The following is a 19,601-nucleotide window of genomic DNA, read 5'->3' as shown; positions in this document are numbered from 1 at the left end:
ATCTCTTGAATTCCATCATGGACGACAGCTGCTCTGGTGTTACTGGATTTTTGAATAAAGACTATCTTTCTGACTGAAACTGGAAGTCTTACTTGGCAGTAACCTGGATACTTTAACCAGGCAATTGCTTCTTCTTGAAGATATCCTGAAATTTGTAGAAGTTGGGCTGGCTTCCATGAATTGTTGATCAGAATGGACTTCGTAATTCCTCCTCGGTGGTTGGTGGATTGGTAAATTAGACTTTTTCCACATTCTCACTTTGGTCATTGCAAGATCTTATTTGTTCTCATATTGAGCTAGTCTAAATATTTTAGGACATCAAAAGTATCTGTACTTTAATATTCTGGTAATTAATAACATTTCACAATATGACCTACTGTATTTACTTGTTGAGCCTCAGATTCTTTGGATTTGAATCATTGTAAGTTGGTGGTGTTGAAAAGAAGGTCAAAAACTTTATTTTGCCACGTGTTTTAAGATTTTATTTCCTGAAGTGTTTCTACATTTAGGCAGCATGGCTTGTATTTATTTCTTCTGCATAATAAACTTAAGTTTCATTGTTCAAGAAACTTTGCAGCCATGTGACTGACATCAACCCAGATTTCATTGTGATCTGATTTATTCAGTCATTCGTGTTACCATTATAAACCATATGAAATTTGGCGATTAAACACAAGATGCAGCTTAATTCTAATTTAGAACTTTATTGACAAGTGGAGTAAATAATGCTGCTAAGTATTTCTGTCAAGTTGTATTTCACGATACTTGCATGAAAAGGTTATATTAAAAAACATTCAGCTATGTCCTATGTGCCTTGCACTGTACATAAGCAATTGCACTGTTCTACAGTCCCAAATTAGCTGTTACAAGAAGAAATTGATCAGAAAATAGTAGGAATACTTCAACCTAATAACATGGAAACATTTGTCATAGCTTTTAAACATTGAATCTAAAATTAAAATGGTTTTCATTTTTCTGAACAATCCCAAAATATAACCTGAAATGACATAAAGCACTAGTATGTATACCTACACAAATAGTAAAACAAAAAAAAAAAGAGCTGGATAACCACAGAATATCTTGTTTAACAGTTGGTGAACACAGATGTCAAGTTTCAATTTTTTTGAAGCACATATTGCATTACATTACTTTACTTTGCTAAGAAAACATGCCATTGTTACCTGAAACAGTTACAGAAAATCAGAAGTCAGTAACCGAGTGCCCTTCAGCCCTAGGAACAAGAACATAGCAAACCATGGAAGAAAGAAAGATAAAGTAATTATAACCTACTGCAAAAGAACTACATACTGCACCAGATAATACAACATATCTTTGTATTCCTCAATATTCCTTGTCATAATTTTTATTTTATACAATATATATGTGAGAAGAAATTAAAAGTTCAAGGAGGAATACAAGACAAAAGGAAATAACTTATCCCCAGAGAAAAACTGTAAACTATATGTACATCATTAATGCAATCACTATTGATCCCAGCATTTTAGAAATTTTGGCAGCTTTCTTAACAGGTACAATAAGGATAATGGGTATTTGCCAACTTTATCTCATGGCAGTATATCAACTTTTGGCAGAGTTTAATGAGGGCATATGGCACATATTACTTATTAATGTTTGGTATCTAAACTGTGGATGAAGATTAGACACTTATTCTCATCCCTAAGCGCACACACATCACCCACAAGTAGAAAAGGCTTCCTTTCATCATACCTGATGATCCTCATGTTATTTTGTAATCGTTCTTTGTATGACTCCCTACAAGCAATTTTACAAACTGTATTCCCAGAAAAGAGCTTTATACATAAGGAGAACCTTTTAGAGAATCAGGCCCAAATGATCGGTTATTCATTTTTGAACATCCCGCAAAACTTAGTCATCTCAGGATGTGAATTCCTGATGAGCAACTTGTGTGTGTGTAACACTGACAGGGACATGCATTTATAAAAATGACCCTTACTCTCTAGATGGAACATTATAAGCATTGCTTATATCTATACATAACTTTGAAGTGCTATGCCTTATTAAAATAATTGCAAGAAGAGAATAAAAATGGAAAACTCATCAAGTATGGAGGCTCCAGGTTGTGAATCTGAAAACATGATCTTTTCTCTCATGGGATCTATAGAAGAATACTAAATCCCAAAAAAAAGAGACAGCAATTCACACAAATCAAGATGATATTGGAGTCAATTTAAGAATATTGTAAGCATCGGTCATAGCATGTGGTTTTTGCATTGCTGGAACTACGTACTTTATTTTATCAGTTTTGAAAATAAAGCCTAGAAATTGGTGGTCATCAGACGAGTGCTTAATGTATGCACATATTATTCCTTTACCATTATTGACTTGGACATATTAAGACACTGTGTTAATGCTCACATTAAAATAACAGACAAGGAATAACATACAAATATCATGGCCATGTAAAGACTCCAAAAATTACGTTGGCAAAAAATAGTAGTGCATATGTTATTAAATATATGACCCTAGTGGTTCACTATAGGTTTTGGTTTAAGCTTGTGAAGTAAACATTGAGAGATGATGGGGCAGTCCACAACTCCCACAGAAAATAAATCCTGGTTTATCATGCATATTATACCAAATTCTCCCTAAATTGCTGATCATGAAAGAACTATGGTTTACATTTTTAAAACTATTTGAAAAGGGAACTTAGTCCAAATATTATCATGCTCTGAAGTGAAATACAGATGCTAAAAAAGTAAAAAAAAAGAAAAGAAACAGCTTGTCACTTAACCCAATATTTTTCACAAACACATCACTTCTGTAATTAGGTTCAACTTATTTGGTGCTAAGCTACAAATATTTGAAAACAAAAGTAATAGAATGATTCCCAAGTCTTAACCCATCTTCAATTCACCTGAGACATACATGGACCCTATAACTTATCACGTTTTGTTTGATAGTATTTATCAGATATGTAATTGCATTCTAGGAGAACAGTCTTGCTTCTCTCTCCCCCACTTCACAAACAGTTTAAGAATTGATTTAGTGCCTGTTTTCATTAAAACAAAAAGAGTTAAGAAAGAGTTATTCCTCATCATGCTTGGCAAATGCAGCAGCTCTTAGTATTTCCATACAGTTCACCAAAATAAGAACCCCTGTTAGTTGTCTCCAATGTCTTGTAATTGGGTTTTTCATTCTATCCAGTGCAGTGTGCAACTCTTGCAGTACATCCCGGTATCCATCTCCAAACTTGATGCTCCATGTATAAAGAAAATCATATGCTGGCTTCCACATGGTCTGTAAAAAGGACAAATAAAATGTGAATGAAAGAGTTCAAAATGCATGAAAAAAAAAATGCTGGATTGTTGCAACACCATCAAAGCAATATCCCACCTCCTGGTTAATTTCACCACTTTTAGTTCTGTGAGGTGCTTCATATGATTCTATCTGCTGCTTTGAGAGTTTGGATAGTTTTTCCCCTAACTCTCTCCAACGAACACCAAGCTCCACAGCTGTTGAGAGCATAACAACATCTTGAACAAGGCGAGCTACTATTCCTTGGCAATCAAGCTTTAACAGTCCCTAGAAAACAACAAGTGTGTCATTTAGAAAATAGTTTATAGTTTAGTATGACAAAGTTTCAGCTTGTTACACAGACTTTAATATCTATAGTTGGCTAAGAGTAGCTGGAGAAAGATAGCTTTGCTTGGAATGAAAATATCACACATCAATCAAGATTAGATTTTCAAACCTTTAGATTTTTATCAAGCCCATGGTAGCACTGTAAAACAAAATTAAAATAATTCTTCAGAGTACAATTCAATTACGTGCAGAGGAATGATATGGTTTTATAATTACATAGAATACCAACAAAGAGAAGCTGTTGAAGCTTTTGTCTCGAGTTCATTAGGACAGATTCTGGAAGACCAAATTTCAAAGACAGCAAAAGTTTATACTGTTTGAGAAAAAAGGGTACGGATTGGTTGGAAAGTTTACTTTGATCTCTCAACGGATTGTCATGGAGAATGCACAAGGGGACGATAGCTCTCCACGTTGTGTTGAATTCCTTGTTCTTCTGCAGAGAGCAGATCCCTTCATAGGAATTTATGTAACTTCTTAGAAGCATAATGAGCTGCATCATGAGTCCAAATGATAACCTTCAATTGTTTTTCAATGTAACACTTTGCATACTTCAGAATGCCTTTTTGGACTTGGTTGTATCTTGTTCAGGTAAAACACTTCTGTGGTGCTATGGTATAGTATTTTCACCTATTGCTCAGATTTTTGTTGAGCACTTTTCAAGTCAAAAAGAATGATAATTAAACAATTTTGTGTGCGCTAATGATTCTACTAAGGGCCAATCTAGGATTATCAGTCAGGTTCACAATGCAGCTCACATAAACTTGCCGGAAACTATATATACTCATTTACAGGGACAAAAGAAAAAATGTGTCCAGTCAGTGCAAAAGCACAGGGAAAAATTCCTTGCTGCATTTTCCTTGGTAATGTCTTAATAAACCAGCACGGACTTGCTAACTGATCTGCACTCCTCTTATGCAGTATGCTAAAACTTTTAGTATTTTACTTCTAATAAGATTTGTTTTGAAGATGTGAACTATGAACCAAGATCTGAAGGTGACCTTTGGACTGGAGCAGATGTTTTTTCCAAAAAGTGAGGAAAAACTGTGTTTGGGTCTGTTAGAATTGCACCTGCCAAGGTTACAGCACAGAGGTTTGAATACTCCCTGGTTCTCCTTCAATTATCAACTTATTGAAAATTTGGAGAATAGAATCTCAAATAATAAGTATTAAGTATTAAATGAACATTCCTTAAAACCTACTGAAATCTAGTTGCATGCAGTGGTATCCTCAGAAACCGAGCAAGATACAATCATATGTGCCTGTGGAGGCTGTTTCAGTGAAATGGCCAGTTCCATCTTTCTTTTTTATTTATCCCACACTGTGTCCATTTATTCATCTGAGTGAGGATAATAATCAAAGATGATTGGGTTTAAATCAGATATTAAACTTACCACATGCTTTAAAATTTGCTCCATTAAAGCTACTATATTAATAAGTTGATAAATCTTTTAAGCTATAAAGCTAGAGTCTAGTATTGATTATTCAAAGTCTGGTACTGGTTATTCAAGAAGTCTGGAAAGGAACCAAGGGTCAATTTTGAGGATCATTGATGGTTTTAGTTTTGTTGCGTTGAAAATACAAGCTTGTTTTGTGGGGGGGGGGGGGGCGTAGTGGTGTTGATTTAATTTGATTGTGTGTCATAACAGGTATACATTATTGGTACTTTTGAACATCATTCTTTCACTTAGCAGGAGAATTGTATGAGAAAATTAAGACAGCCGGTCCTTTTCAGCTCTGTACTAACAAGTGACTATCTAGTAGAGTTAGTCATACAGCATGGAAATAGATCCTTCAGTCTAACCAGTCATGCTGAACATAATCCCAAACTAAACTAGTTCCGCCTGCCTGTTCCTGGCCCTCCAAACTTTTGCTATTCATCTAACCAAATGTCTTTTAAACATTGTAATTGTACCCACATCCACCACTTTCTCTGGATGTTTATTCCACACTCAAACCACCTTATGTGCAAAAAACGTGTTCCCTGACTTTTAAAAATCTCTCACCTTGGGAAATGTACCACCCAGTCTTAAAATCCTCCATCTTAGGGAAAAGACAACTACCATTAACTTTCTGTAGTCCTCATTATTTTATAAGCTTCTATCAGGTCATCTCTCAACTTCCTAAGCTCCAGTGAAAAAGGTCCCAATCTGTCCAGCCTTTCTTTATAACTCAAACCTTCCATGCCCGGCAACATCCTGGTAAATCTCTTCTGAATCCTCTCTAACTTGATAATATCCTTCCTATATTTGGGCAACCAGAACTGGACAATTCCAGAAGAGGTCTCACCCATGTCCTCTATATAATGTATGTGGCTGCAGTCATTATTACAGCTTTTTATTGAAAACGTCTGACAAAAGTTTAATAACTTGGTATGTTGGGGGAACTTTCACAAAATGCATGGGTGGAATGTAAACAAGTCTCAACTCAACCCACCTATTTTCAATTAAACTTTTGAAGTCAGAAACTTTTTCCCCGGGTACAACAGAGTGTTACAAGGGGACATAAATTTAAGGTGAAGGGTGGAAGGTATAGGGGAGATGCCAGGGGTGGGTTCTTTACCCAGAGAGTGGTGGGGGCATGGAACGCGCTGCCCGAGGGAGTGGTAGAGTCCGATTCATTGGCGACCTTTAAGCGGCATTTGGATAGGTACATGGATGGGTGCTTAAATCTTGGATAGAAGTTCGGCACAACATCGTGGGCCGAAGGGCCTGTTCTGTGCTGTATTGTTCTATGTTCTATAAACAGGAGTTGGTGAAATTGGGCGGTCAACATTCTCTTACCACAGAACTGCAACAGCATGAGGCGGCCAGTCAATTGTGTCTGAGTTGGCTCTTCGAGTGAGCATAGTGACTTAGTATCAAATTCGTGCCTTTTTCCTGTACATTGGCCCAACTTTTGTCTTTAGATCATTATCTAAAGACCATCTAGAATGCCTCAATTGAATTTGCTGCACCACACTTCCAAGTAATGCTTGTCCGAAAATGTGTAGTTCAGGTGGATTGTCCATGCTAAATTGCCCTGTAGTGTCCAGGGATGTGTCAGCTCAGTGGATAAGCCATAGTAAATAGTTGGGGGGGGGGGGGGGGGGGTGAGGGGGTGGAGTTTAAATCAGGACAATGTGGGGGACAGGATTTGAGTGGAACGCTTTTCGGAGGATTTGTACCGACTCAATGGGCTGAATGGTCTCTGGCCACACTGTAGGGATTCTATCTTTCTATGCATTCCACACACAAAACACTCTGAAAAGGTTTTTCACACGTTGCACTTGCTACTGTTGGAAATAGTTTTAAATCGGTTTCCTCTTATTTCCTATCATTGTAGAAGTGGGAAGTTTCTCCTTGATCAAGCTGTCCAAATTGCTCAGGATTGAAAACTTCTCTCAACCATCTCCAACGAAAGCAGACCCAACTTTGCGAATCGGTCCTCATCATTTAAGCTTCTGGGCACGACAAAACTCCAGCTGGGATTTAATTAGTGACGTAGACAAGTTCAGCATGATGTCCTTGATTTTGTACTCTAACACCATTAGTAGTGCCCAGGGTACTGAATGCTTTATTATTAACTATTCTCTCAACCTCTCCTGTTACTTTTAAAATGATTTGCGCACAGATACCCCATATCCCTCTGCTCTTGAACTCTCTTCAGAGAAGTACCTTCATGCTCTTCCTACCAAAATGAATCTCACTCTGAACTATTTGCCAACTCCACCAACTTGTCAATGACTTTTTAAAAGTTCTACACTGCCCTCCTCTCAGTTTACAATGCTTCCCAATTATGACTCATCACCAAACTTTGAAATGATTCCCTGCACACCAAAATCCAGAGCAATAACATGCATAAAAAAAACAAGAGTGTCAATACTGACCCCATGGAACTACATTACAAATCTTGTTCCAGCCTGAAAAAGTTCCCACTGGTCAAATAGTATGGAATCAAGTAATGGTTAATTTTGTATTTGTACTGACCATTAAATTCAATGAGCTACAACATTGATCACAAGTTTGTTGCGTGATTGTGCAATGGTTTTTGAAAGTCCATATATTACATCAGTAGTATTAACCTCATGAAAAATTCCAGTTATCTAGCCTAACGTGAATTTCCTTGAAGAAATTCATGCTGTTTCTTTCCAATCAGCCAATATTTTTCCATGTGACTATTAATTCCATCTAATTAATTATTCCTAGAGGCTTCCAGACCTCCAAAGTTAAACTGTCCTTTAACTACTGGCCTGATCCTGGTGACTATTTTTGAACAAGGTTACATGGTTTGCAATTCTCCAGTACATCCCGAATCTAAGACATTGCCTCTGCAATTTCCAATCTCACTTCTTTCAATATCCTTGGATGAATCCAATTAATCCCAGTTTCCTAACCTTAAGTACTGATCACTGACTGGAAGTCTCCTCATCAATTTTGAACCTTTCCAGTGATAGTTTCCCTCTATTTTATGGTGGTCTGAGTAACATCTGCTTCCTTGGTAAAGGCAGATGCAAAGAATTCATTCATTCAGTTGACTATTTTACTGATTACCTCTGGTTGAAACTTCATGTCCAATTTCAATGCTGTTTAATGGTATTAAACACCCCAGGAAATTCGGTAGCTGATATGCAGGTGGGAACTGCAACATGGGAGAGTTACATTCCCTTGCAGTACGGTTTGTGGGCAGAGAGTCAGCAATGTTTCCCTTAGCTTCCAAAGCAAACCTGTTTTCCACACCATCCTGTCATAACTAGTCCTCCCCACCCTGTTCTATTCAATCTGCTTTGTACCCCAGAATCAATTCCCAATCCATGAACCATGTTGCATCCTATCCTTAAAGTGATCGCTATCCTAAGCAGGTGAACCACCTCAGCCTGGAATGAATTTCTTCTGGAGTATTTCCCATCCAATAGCAAAGTAAATCTGATCACTCAATATGACTAGATCCAGACAGGAACCTTTTATTATTACAAATTATTAACTCCAGGCTTCTTAACTGGGGCAGGACAGGACTCTGTCCACAACACCAGCAGCTTGGAAGTTCTCCGATAGACACTGGCACTATTAACTCAGTTTCTCTCTCTAAAGATGCTGCATGACCTGAATAATTGCTGCACTTTCTATTTTTTGCTTTACAGTTTCTGTAAGTAATAAGTGCATATAAATCTATATAATATGCACTTTTCCTAAGTGCATGTGAATGTATAGTCTAACATTGTTGTTCAAGTTTTAAACGTGGCAGTTCTTCATCCTGTGGTACAACATTTCAGGAATTCTACCTAAAATCTACTGCACTCTATTATTCGAAAACAGTAATCACGAATCTTGTGCTGTGCAACAAATCAGTTATCTTGCACTGTTAACATGTCCTGAGACTCTTCACAAAAATCAAAGAGCTAAGGTACTTTTGCTAAAAACCATCTACAATTAACCTAGTAAAACTGTTAAAAGCAAAATGATGTCTGAAAAAGCTCAAAATGTTACAAGTACAAAAATGTATTTAATGCTCAAGTTACTTATGTTATTAACAAATTATTAATTTCAGATTAAATTTGTGGAAGTAATTTAACAAATTACATGCTTTCACACAACATTTAGAACTGTTTTCTTTAAGATCAGTGCTTTCATACTTAGTTAGTTTGCATTACTTCCTTCAGTGAATGTATTTGTAGTTGTCAATGTCAGAAGACCAGTAAACTAAGCGTTTGTAGCACTCACTGGTACCATCAAAATCAGTTGGAATATACCTGGATGCTGTGGAATGTTTTAATTTCTCTGGCTGATCAGGAAGCTGTAGCAGTAAACTCTGCAGCGCATCTTATGCTATGTTAATGTTTTTTTTGCCATGTCTGAGTGCATGTCTCAGAGTTATTGAAGATACAGCTAGGGGGCATTGAAACACTAAAATTAAGTGATGGAAGGAGAGAGCAGAAAGCTTCTTCAATTATACTCAATTTCTCATTTTACAAATCACAAATAGTCTCAAGTACTGATTACTAGTGATCAATTTTGGTTAGTTTAAACAGCTACAGTCAAGTGAGACAAGAGAAGTAGTTGCTTAAGGATCAAGTGTCAAAGAATGTTTCACTGGCACTAAAGACAAAGATATTCAAGCTCCTAAATATTCAGTGGTGGGGAGGAATATGCTTTACAGACAAATAACAGGACAGTGTGAATGGATTCCTTGTTGAATATCCAACTGCCATTATTGGTCCAAGTTTATACATAAATAACCATCAAGGAAGGATATTATAAATGAATCTAAAGACTGGGAACCTTCACAAAATGAAAGGAACCATTCCTTGGGAACCACGTCAAATTGAAAATCAAGGATAACACGAAGATTGGACCATGGCCTTCCACAATTAGACTGAAGGTTGAGGCAGAATGAGAGGGGCTGGTGAAGACAGTAGTCCTTGAACCCATAGATAAGTGTGATTGGGTCACACTTATTGTACCAATAATAAAGAGGAGAGATTGGTAACTCATTCGCAGTAATTTTAAGTTTGCTGTTAACCTGGTACCAGGTGCTCAACAATATCCTTTGCCTTCAATTAATGACCTCTTGATGGACTCATGGAGGAGAGGGGGTGTGGGGTGTGTGTAAGTAAAATATCGAGCCTACAGCCTGATGAATGCAGATTCTCAGTCACAGAAATACTTGACAATCCTAATTCAAAGACTACTGCATAGTAATAGCTGATCTCATTTAAAAAAAAAAAAATCGACCCCCTACCTTTGGTCAAAAAATCTGGAATTTTCCACATATCTCATGGTAAAATCAACCCCTTACAGCTGTACTGAGGGAGGATATTCCCGGAAATACATCCAGCGATGTTATTTGGGAGGAACCAAGAGAGGGATGATAACCTTATTGGGATTGTATTATAGACCTCCTAATGGTCAGAGGGAAATTGAGAAACAAGCTTGCAAGGAGATCTCAGCTATCTGTAAGAATAATAGGGTGGTTATAGTAGGGGATTTTAACTTTCTAAACATAGACTGGGACTGCCATAGTGTTAAGGGTTTAGATGGAGAGGAATTTGTTAAGCATGTACAAGAAAATTTTCTGATTCAGTATGTGGATGTACCTACTAGAGAAGGTGCAAAACTTCATCTACTCTTGGGAAATAAGCCCGGGCAGGTGATTGAGGTGTCAGTGGAGGAGCACTTTGGGGCCAGCTACCCTAATTAAATTAGTTTTAAAAAGGTGGAAAAGGATAGATTGGATCTAAAAGTTGAAGTTCTAAATTGGAGAAAGGCCAATTTTGATGGTATTAGGCAAAAACATTCAAAAGCTGATTTGGAGCAGATATTCACAGGTAAAGGAACGGGTGGAAAAAGGAAAGCCTTCAGAATTAGATAACGAGAGTCCACAGACAGTATATTCATGTTAGAGTGAAATGAAAGGCTGGGAGATGTATGGAATACTGAGTGACTAAAATATTGAGGGTTTGGTTCAGAAGAAGGAAGGAAGGAAGCATATGTAAGGTATAGACAGGATAGAGTGAGTGAATCCTTAGAAGAGTATGAAAGCCATAGGAGTATACTTAAGACAGAAATCAGGAGGGCAAAAAGGGAACAGGAGGTAGCTTTGGCAAATAAAGCTAAGGAGAATTCAAAGGGTTTTTACAAATACATTAAAGGACAAAAGGGTAACTAGGGAGCGAATAGGGGCCCCCAAAGATCAGCAACGTGGCCTTTATGTGGAGCCGCAGGAGATACTAAATGAGTATTTGGCATCAGTATTTACTGTGGAAATGGACATGGAAGATATAGACTGTAAGGAAATAGATAATGCCATCTTGAAAAATGTCCATATTACTGAGGAAGTGCTAGATGTCTTGAAACACAAAAGTGGATAAATCCCCAGGACTTGATCAGGTGTACCTTAGAACTCTGTGGGAAGCTAAAGAAGTGATTGCTGGACCTCTTACGGAGGTATTTGTATCATCGATAGTCATAGGTGAGGTGCCGGAAGACTGGAGGTTGGCCAATATGGTGCCACTGTTTAAGAAAGGTGGTAAGGACAAGCCAGGGGACTATAGACCAGTGAGCCGGACATCAGTGTTGGGCAAGTTGTTGGAAGGAGTCCTGAGGAACAGGCTGTACATTTATTTGGGAAGGCAAGGACTGATTAGAGATAGTCAACATGGTTTTATGTGTGGGAAATCCTGTCTCACGAACTGATTGAGTTTTTTGAAGTAACAAAATGGATTGATGAGGGCAGAGCAGTAAATGTGATCTAACGGGACTTCAGTAAGGCATTCGACAAGTTAGATGCTACTCTACGAGAATTGAAGATTTTGGCCTATGAGCGAAGAAAGATTAAAGTGAATTTTCTAAACCTCATAATATTTAGGCCATGTCATTACGTCAATGGACTAAAGAAGTCACCTTCAAAAGTATAGCAAACATCATAATTAATGCTCCCACACCTAAAATGTAAACTGACTAATATTTGTTTTTGGGCTTGCTAAATGACTACGGCAGTTTTGTCCCAAATCTTGCAACCGTTCTGAAGCTGTTGCACAATTTATTACACTATAACAAGAATTGGAAATAAGAAGATCAATGTGAAAGAGCCTTTACACATGTCAAATGAGCACTATTAAAATATGAAGTCCTGGTCTAATTGGTGTCAAAGCTGTCAGTGCAACTAGCATGTGAAAATCAGTATAAGGAGTGAGTGAGAGGTGAAGAGAAGACAGTAACTATTGTACCAAAAAAAATTCTGAAAACCCAGAGTGGAGCAAGACAGACTGGAAGACCTGGCATGCGAAAGCTCTTGTATCAAGAGCTTTAAAACAAAAACAAAATTAACTATGCACAGATAGAGAAAGCAGCTCTAGATATCATGTTTTGCATTGCACAATTCACCCATACCTGTATGGTCAGGAATTTACCCCAATAGACATCAGACAATTGACCATAGTATCTGTGCCTCATATAGGGGTACCTTTTCTAGCAGTGAGCCATATGCAGAGATGGGCATTGTTGCTATCAACTCACAGTTACACAATTAGGTACAGTTTGTTCTGCTATAACATGCATTTCGTCAGTACAAATTGGCTACAATGCAATTGACCAATTATGGACATTGTTCGGATAACGTGAACTTTGTACTGAACAAATATACCGATTTTCAATTAGCGATCTTTTCCAGCATGATTTTCTACAGCGCAAGGTTACAGAGGAATATAACTTTTTTTTAAGATTAGATTCCCGACAGTGTGGAAACAGGCCGTTCGGCCCAACTAGTCCACACTGACCCTCCGAAGAGTAACCCACCCAGACCCATTTTCCTTTGACTAATGCACCTAACACTATGGGCAATTTACCATGGCTAAATCAACTGACCTACACATCTTTGGAATGGGGGAGGAAACTGGAGCACCCGGAGGAAACCCACGCAGACACTGAGGGAATGTGCAAACTCCACACAGACAGTTGTCAGAGGCTGGAATTGAACCTGGGACCCTGGTGCCAGGCAACAGTGACAACCACTGAGCCACTGTGTTATAGCAGAATGACCTGTATTGGCAAGCCAGTTTACAAGGGAATGCTAAAGGCTCTCGAGATTACCTAATGAGGAGTTATCTACAAATAGTATGCCTGTAGAGATTGTCCACATTTTTGATCACTCTGGTTGACAACTAATGTACTATGGATAACAGCAATTGAAGATCCACAAATAACTGTGCCAAGTACAGACTTTGATATACGCAATGACAGAAAAATCACTGGAATATCTAAGGGAGACGGAATTTTAGCAGAGAATACCACAACAGTGTAAACTTCCGAACATTCAGTCATCTCAAGAAAATACAATAAGTGATGTTCCTAGAATACCTAAAATACCAGAGGTTAAAGCCAATGAGAAAAACAGATGTTTGAGTATACTGACAGCCACACAGGAATAGATATCTTTCACAATGTCTTACCTACTGATTGTGAATATTTTCATTACAGGAACATTTGATGAAAGGGCAAGGGATGTTATAGATTTGTCTAAACATGATGGACCATCACTTAAAGAATCTCATCATTGACCTTTTTGGGCAGCAAACAGCTTAGTCTAACCTTGGTGCCTGTAGAATGAACACCTCAAAAGCTCCTGCAATTTAATGCTTTGGCCTCTTGGTTCTTCTTGGAACTTAACGCGTTTAGAAAATGGCCTTCCATTAAGTTTTTTGAACATGTAAATAATTGGATGGTTGGTTAAGAGTGAAACCACAAAATACAGCATATTTAGATTTTAAAGCACATTCGATAAGATGCCACTCAAGAGTGAAAGTATTAAATGTAGATTAAGCCAAATTGCCTACTCTAGTTCCTTTTGTTCTGCAAGGATGTACATGACCTTTGAACTAAAGGTGAAGGATCGGCATAGATACCAACTTCTCAAACCACTTCCAACTCTACAACTCCTATCTGTGCCTCTGCAATTCAGGCCCTAGTTATCTCCAATTTCCTTTGTTCAAATGTTGATAGCTGTATCTCGAGCTACCTAGATGCTAATTTCTGGAATTTCCTTTCTAAGCCTCTCTCTCCCTCTACCTTTCTCACCGACGCAACTCCCTAACATTTACCTCTGAACAAGGTATTGGTCACCTGCTCTAATAGATGTCAGATTGTGCCTGATGTGTCTGATAATGTTCTCAAAGCATCATAGTAAAATGTCTTATGTTAAATGTGCTACATAAATGCAAGTTGTTGTAGAAAGTCATTCAGAATGAGATTGCTGGAACACCAAAGTTATCCAGTGTTCATATCACTTACAGTTTGATGGAAAAGTAGTTGGTAAAAAATAGTCTTTTTCCAAAATGCATACTTGCTTCTCTGCTAATACCAATAAGCAACCATTTTGCAATAAAGGGAGGGAATGCCAATTAACAAGTATCTCAGCCATTCAAGTACAAATTGCTTGAAGATGCTGCGGTTCTAAAGATGACTTGTAGTCATGATAGTCAAAACAAATTATTGTAAATGGTGAAGGAAAATTTCTCATCTTGATACATTGTGATCTGTTCAGAGAATGATACTAATAAGGGTCCCGAGAGCCTGATGTTAACATTTTATAACGGCAATGTCCTTGACCAGGAGAATGGTTACATTTCTTTTGATAAAATTCAAACTTTTGAGTTATGTATGTCGAAACTGGGAAAGACACACACCAATGTATATTTGTTACAGACTGTTTCTCTTGCCAAGCAGCAATGACTGCAAAGGATTATTACTGTAATTTTTAAAATTATTCTACTCTTCCTCCAAAATAAAGTTAGAAAATACAGAAGCGAAGTGCTATTGCTATGCATATCAATGACTTATTTAAATTATTTGGCCTTCTTACACCAGTTTTAAGCTCGCCTTGGAATGGCTCATCTTCCAGCACCCAAATTATTACATCTGCAGATATCCAAGGATCTATCCTTGCTTCCCTTCCATTTAGGCGCCACTATTCAGTGAAAAGTTGTCATGTTTCATATATACATCGAGAACACTTTACTCTCTCTCACCATCCTCTTTCTTAATTCCTACTTAATGTTTAATGTTAAGAGTCCATGCTCAACAGCTGTTCTGGAGGAGCTGAACTTTACTCCAACTAACCTTTGTTAGGAATGAAGCAATTGTCTTCTGCTCCTATCATGAATGCTTTCTCCTGGTCACGGATTCTATGCTTCACCGTGGATAGTCTCAGGCTGAATGTTTGTAATGTTGGCAATTATTGATATGAACCTGAATCTATGAACACTATGTCCTCTACCACTACGGCCACGGATTTCAATCTTCAATCTTGCCCATTTCCACCAACCCTTCACACATGCCTTTCTTACACCCACCCCACTTTTTGACTGGTCTCATCTGTTCTCATGCTTTTCTAGCTAGCCACCTATCATGCACACCTACAAATTTGGGTTTATCTACTGTGCGTACAACATTCCTGTGTTCACTGATAGATTGGTTCACAGTCCAATAATGCTATAATTTGACACTTTTCTGCCTTCCTTTCAATCTTTCCGTTGCTTTGCTCCTTCCTATTGCCAACCACCTCCTATCCTCAGCAACCGGCTTCTCCTGCATTCCCCAAATGTCTTGACCTAGAATGGGTAATTGTGTCTCGGGGTCCCAAACTCTGCAAATTTATCCTTAACTCACTGCAAATCACACTGCCCAAACAATTCATCACATTACCTTACATCTTCTTTAGCACAGTATATTATGTTGTGCTCGATTCTACTCCTGTGAAGTGCTAAGGTTTCTTATTTAAAATGCAGAGTGCTATTATCATAGAGGCAAAGCAAATTCAGTATTTGCCACTGCACATGCGAATCCCAAAACCATGCATACATCCAATTCCAGAAAGGCTGTGTCATGTAGGATTCCAATGATGTCATGAGCAGAAAAGAAATGGGCTAGGGAAATGGAGTTCAGAGGGTGAAGTGAGCCAATCAGGACAGGAGGATGAGAAAAGTTTGAGGATGTGGGATGCTGATGAAGGTGGTGGGAGGGTCTGGAATAATGAGGAAGTGGGAGAGGAGGGGGAGAGGGGGTGAGGGGGTGAGGGGGTGGGAGGAAGTGAAGTTTGCAGGTTTGGTGGGGTGGGGTGGGGTGGGGGATGTGCAATGGTCCTTTCTGTATTAGGACAGCTGTAATGCCATTAAGGAACAAGTCCAGGATTTTGACACAGTAAGAGTGAGTACAGTTCTAAAATCAAGATGGCGTGGGGCTAGGAGGATGACTTGTAGGTGTTGGTGTTCCTATGCATCTATTAGACTTGTCCTTCTAACTGGTAGAAGTCACAGGTTTGTTTGAAGTTGGGATTGTTCTCACCGATGAGATGACGACTGAGGAAATCTGATAAAGGTTTTCAGAATCACGAGTGGACTGGATAGAGCAGACACAAAAGAAGCTGCTCCTGCTCATCAATGAATAACAGATGACAGATTTAAAGTGATGTGCAAATGAACCAAGGGTAATGCAAAAACTTTTTCACACAAGTGAGTAGCTAGGATATGGAATGCACTGCCTGGGAATACGGACGCCAGCTCACTTGAGGCATTCAAGAGGTCATGATGATATTTGGAAGAAATGGTATGCAGCAGAGTGGCAACCAACTGCCTTTATGAATAATTGCAATCTCCCGTGGTGTAGCCTTACTCTCTTTGTGGGGAGAAAGGGAGGACAGCAGATGCTAGCGATCAGAGTCAAAAAGTTTGGTACTGGAAAAGCACAGCCGGTCACATCAGGAAGAGCTAATGCTCAAAACGTCGACTCTCCTGCTCCTTAGATGTGGCCTGACCGGCTAGGCTTTCCAGCACCACACTTGCCTCTTACCGTCTTTGCTGTCATGCTGGTTCACGAGATGCGGATGTCACTGGATGGGCCAGCACCTGTTACCCATCCCAGCAGTTAAAAGTCAAACACATTGCTGAGGATTGACAGTCACATGTAGGCCAGAACTGGTCAGTACAGCAAGTTTCCTTTCCTAAAGGATATTAATGAACTGGGTATTTACAGCAATTTTTAATGGTTACATACATGTTGTGAGGCGGTCTTTTATTCTACATTGTTATGGAATTCAAGTTTCACCATGTGCCACGGCGCAATTTGAACTCCCCATATCTCAAAATATTAGCCTACAGTTCTGGATTACTTGTCCACTAGCATTACAACTATACTGCCAACTCCCCCAGTTTGACCAAACAGTGAAGGCTGGTAATACAATCTCAAAACAAGATGGCATGTAACTTGGAAGAGAACTTGCAGCTTGTGGTGTTCCCATAACATAAGGAGTAGGCATAGGTCACAGATTGTTCCATGACTCAGCAAGATCATTCCTGCAGTTATTTTGGCCTCAGCTCCACTTTCTTGCCAGATTCACATAACCCTGTAGCTCAAAATCTGTCAATTTCCACGTAGAGTATAGTAAATGATTCAACCTCTTTGGAATAGCGAATTCCAAAGCTTCCTAATCCTCAGAGAAGGAATTCCTCACTTCCATTTTAAAAGTACACTTCCTTATTTAGAAATTGGATACAAGCTTATAATTAAGTAGGCCACTTGACCCTACTCTCTATCACTGCCTTAAGTATACTCAAAGACTTTTGCAGAAGCAATCTAAACAGAATTATTCCAATCTGTTTTAAATAGCAATCACTTAGTTTTAAAACTCAAATTACTTTTAGTTCGACATTCTCCCATTAGAGGAAACAGGATTTCAACATCCATTCTGTCATGACCCCTTGGGATCTTGTGTTTCAATCAAGCAGCTTCTTACTCTAAATGATAATAGATACAATCCTAGTTTGACTAATCTTTCTTTATTAGACAACCCACCCATTTCAAATACTCATCTGATAAAACATGCACTGCTTCCAGTACATTTACAGCCTTCCTTAAATAAAAAGGTAGCCAGTACTCTACACTCTCCAGATTTGGTTCCCTGAATGCCCTTCATAAATGAAGCATTAACCTTTCATATTCAATATATAGTGCAATGAGTGATAATATTAAATTAGCTTTTCCAATTCTTCGCTGTTCTTGCACCAGATGGGGCTTAAATTCATTGCCAAGGAAAATCACCCTGTCGGTATCTACACTGTCAAACTCCACCAAGTGGACCACCTCTCATTTTTCTAAACTCCATTAAAAAAAAGCCTAAGGCAACCCTTCAAAACAACAAAATCAACCTGGCAAATCTTCTCTCAACTGCCCCAGTGCAAAGGCATCACCATACTGTCAAACATCTACTGCCTCTTGTCATTTTAGTTGGTAGAGTCACATATTTGGAAAGTGCTATTGAAGGAGCTTTGGTGGACTGCTGCGGTGCTTCTTGCAGAAGGTATACACTATTGCCATTATGCACCAGTCATGGAGGAAGTGAATGTTAAATACAGCTAGCAATCAAGCAGGCTGTTTTGCCCTGGATGGTGTCAAGATTACTGTTTTGTTGGAGTTGCCTCATCCAGGTAAGTTGAAAGCATGCTAGCATGCTCCTTCCTTGTGCTTAAGAGATGTTGGAAAGCTTTAGCAAGTCAGGTGGTGTTAGTCAATCTCTAACCTGCTCTTGTAACCAAAGTACTAATCTAGTTGGTCCTTTTAAGTTTATGGTCAATGGTAATCCTAAATATTCTGACAGTGAAGGATTCATAAATGGTGATGCCATTGAACATTCAATAAAATAGCTAGATTCTCTTAGAGATGCTCATTGCTCCTAACCTCCAAGCACTCATTTGCTACTTATCAGCTTGAGGCTGGATTTTAACCTTAGTTATATTGCATGCACAGCTGCAGCTATTAACTTTTCACTTGAGAGAAGGAAAATCATTGTGAAGCATCTAAAGATGGTTGGGTAGAGAACATTTTCCTGAAAAAATTCTGCAGTGGAGTCCTGGGACAGAAATTAGCTCTCAAAAACATCATCTTGCTTTCTGATCAATATGACATCACTCAATGATTTCCCCCATTCTGCTCTCCCAGATCCCTTGACTTCAATTTTTCTCAGGCTCCTTTATGCCACATCCAGTCAAATACTACCTTAGTGTCATAGCAGTCAATCGGAATTCATCTTTGTAATGCAGCACTTTTACCCATGTCTAGACCAAGGCCAAAATGAGATCTGGAAGTGACTGGCCTGAGTGATTATTAATGATCCAAACTGATCATTAATGAGCACATTACTGCTGTGGTAATATTTTTTGTGAAACCTTCCATCACTTGGAATGTGACTTGAAAGTGTAATTGACTAATTTGGATTTATGGACAGTACATAGATGGGCAATTTCGAACAATGCCAAGTAGATGTTAATGTTGTAGTTGTACAGGGACAGTTTGACTAGAAGTATGGGCAGTACTGGAACACAAGTCTTCAGTGGTGCAGTTAGACTGCTGGCAGCCTTTGCTGGATCAAGACATTTTATCTCATTTTAACTTCATACAGACTGAATGGAGTTAGTTGTAGACTAGGCTAATAAACTAGGAAGCAGAAATGAATCA

General features: G+C 38.6%; 1 protein-coding gene across 1 annotated transcript in view; it reads right to left on the bottom strand.

Annotated features, from left to right (window-relative positions):
* Positions 1-684: 684 nt before the first annotated feature.
* macc1 (MET transcriptional regulator MACC1) overlaps positions 685-19,601 on the bottom strand; it is a 62,218-nt gene continuing 43,301 nt past the window's right edge. The window contains exons 4-5 of the mRNA XM_072575341.1: positions 3,376-3,564; positions 685-3,279 (exon numbers count right to left, since the gene is read on the bottom strand). Of these exons, the coding sequence (XP_072431442.1) occupies positions 3,067-3,279; positions 3,376-3,564 (402 nt within the window). The 3' untranslated portion in view covers positions 685-3,066. The remainder of the gene's footprint in view (positions 3,280-3,375; positions 3,565-19,601) is intronic.

The sequence above is a fragment of the Chiloscyllium punctatum genome, chromosome 8 (assembly GCF_047496795.1).
Source record: "Chiloscyllium punctatum isolate Juve2018m chromosome 8, sChiPun1.3, whole genome shotgun sequence".
Classification (NCBI taxonomy): domain Eukaryota; kingdom Metazoa; phylum Chordata; class Chondrichthyes; order Orectolobiformes; family Hemiscylliidae; genus Chiloscyllium; species Chiloscyllium punctatum.
The sequence above is the reverse complement of the archived record's forward strand: the minus strand, read 5'-3'. Positions and strand labels throughout refer to the sequence as shown.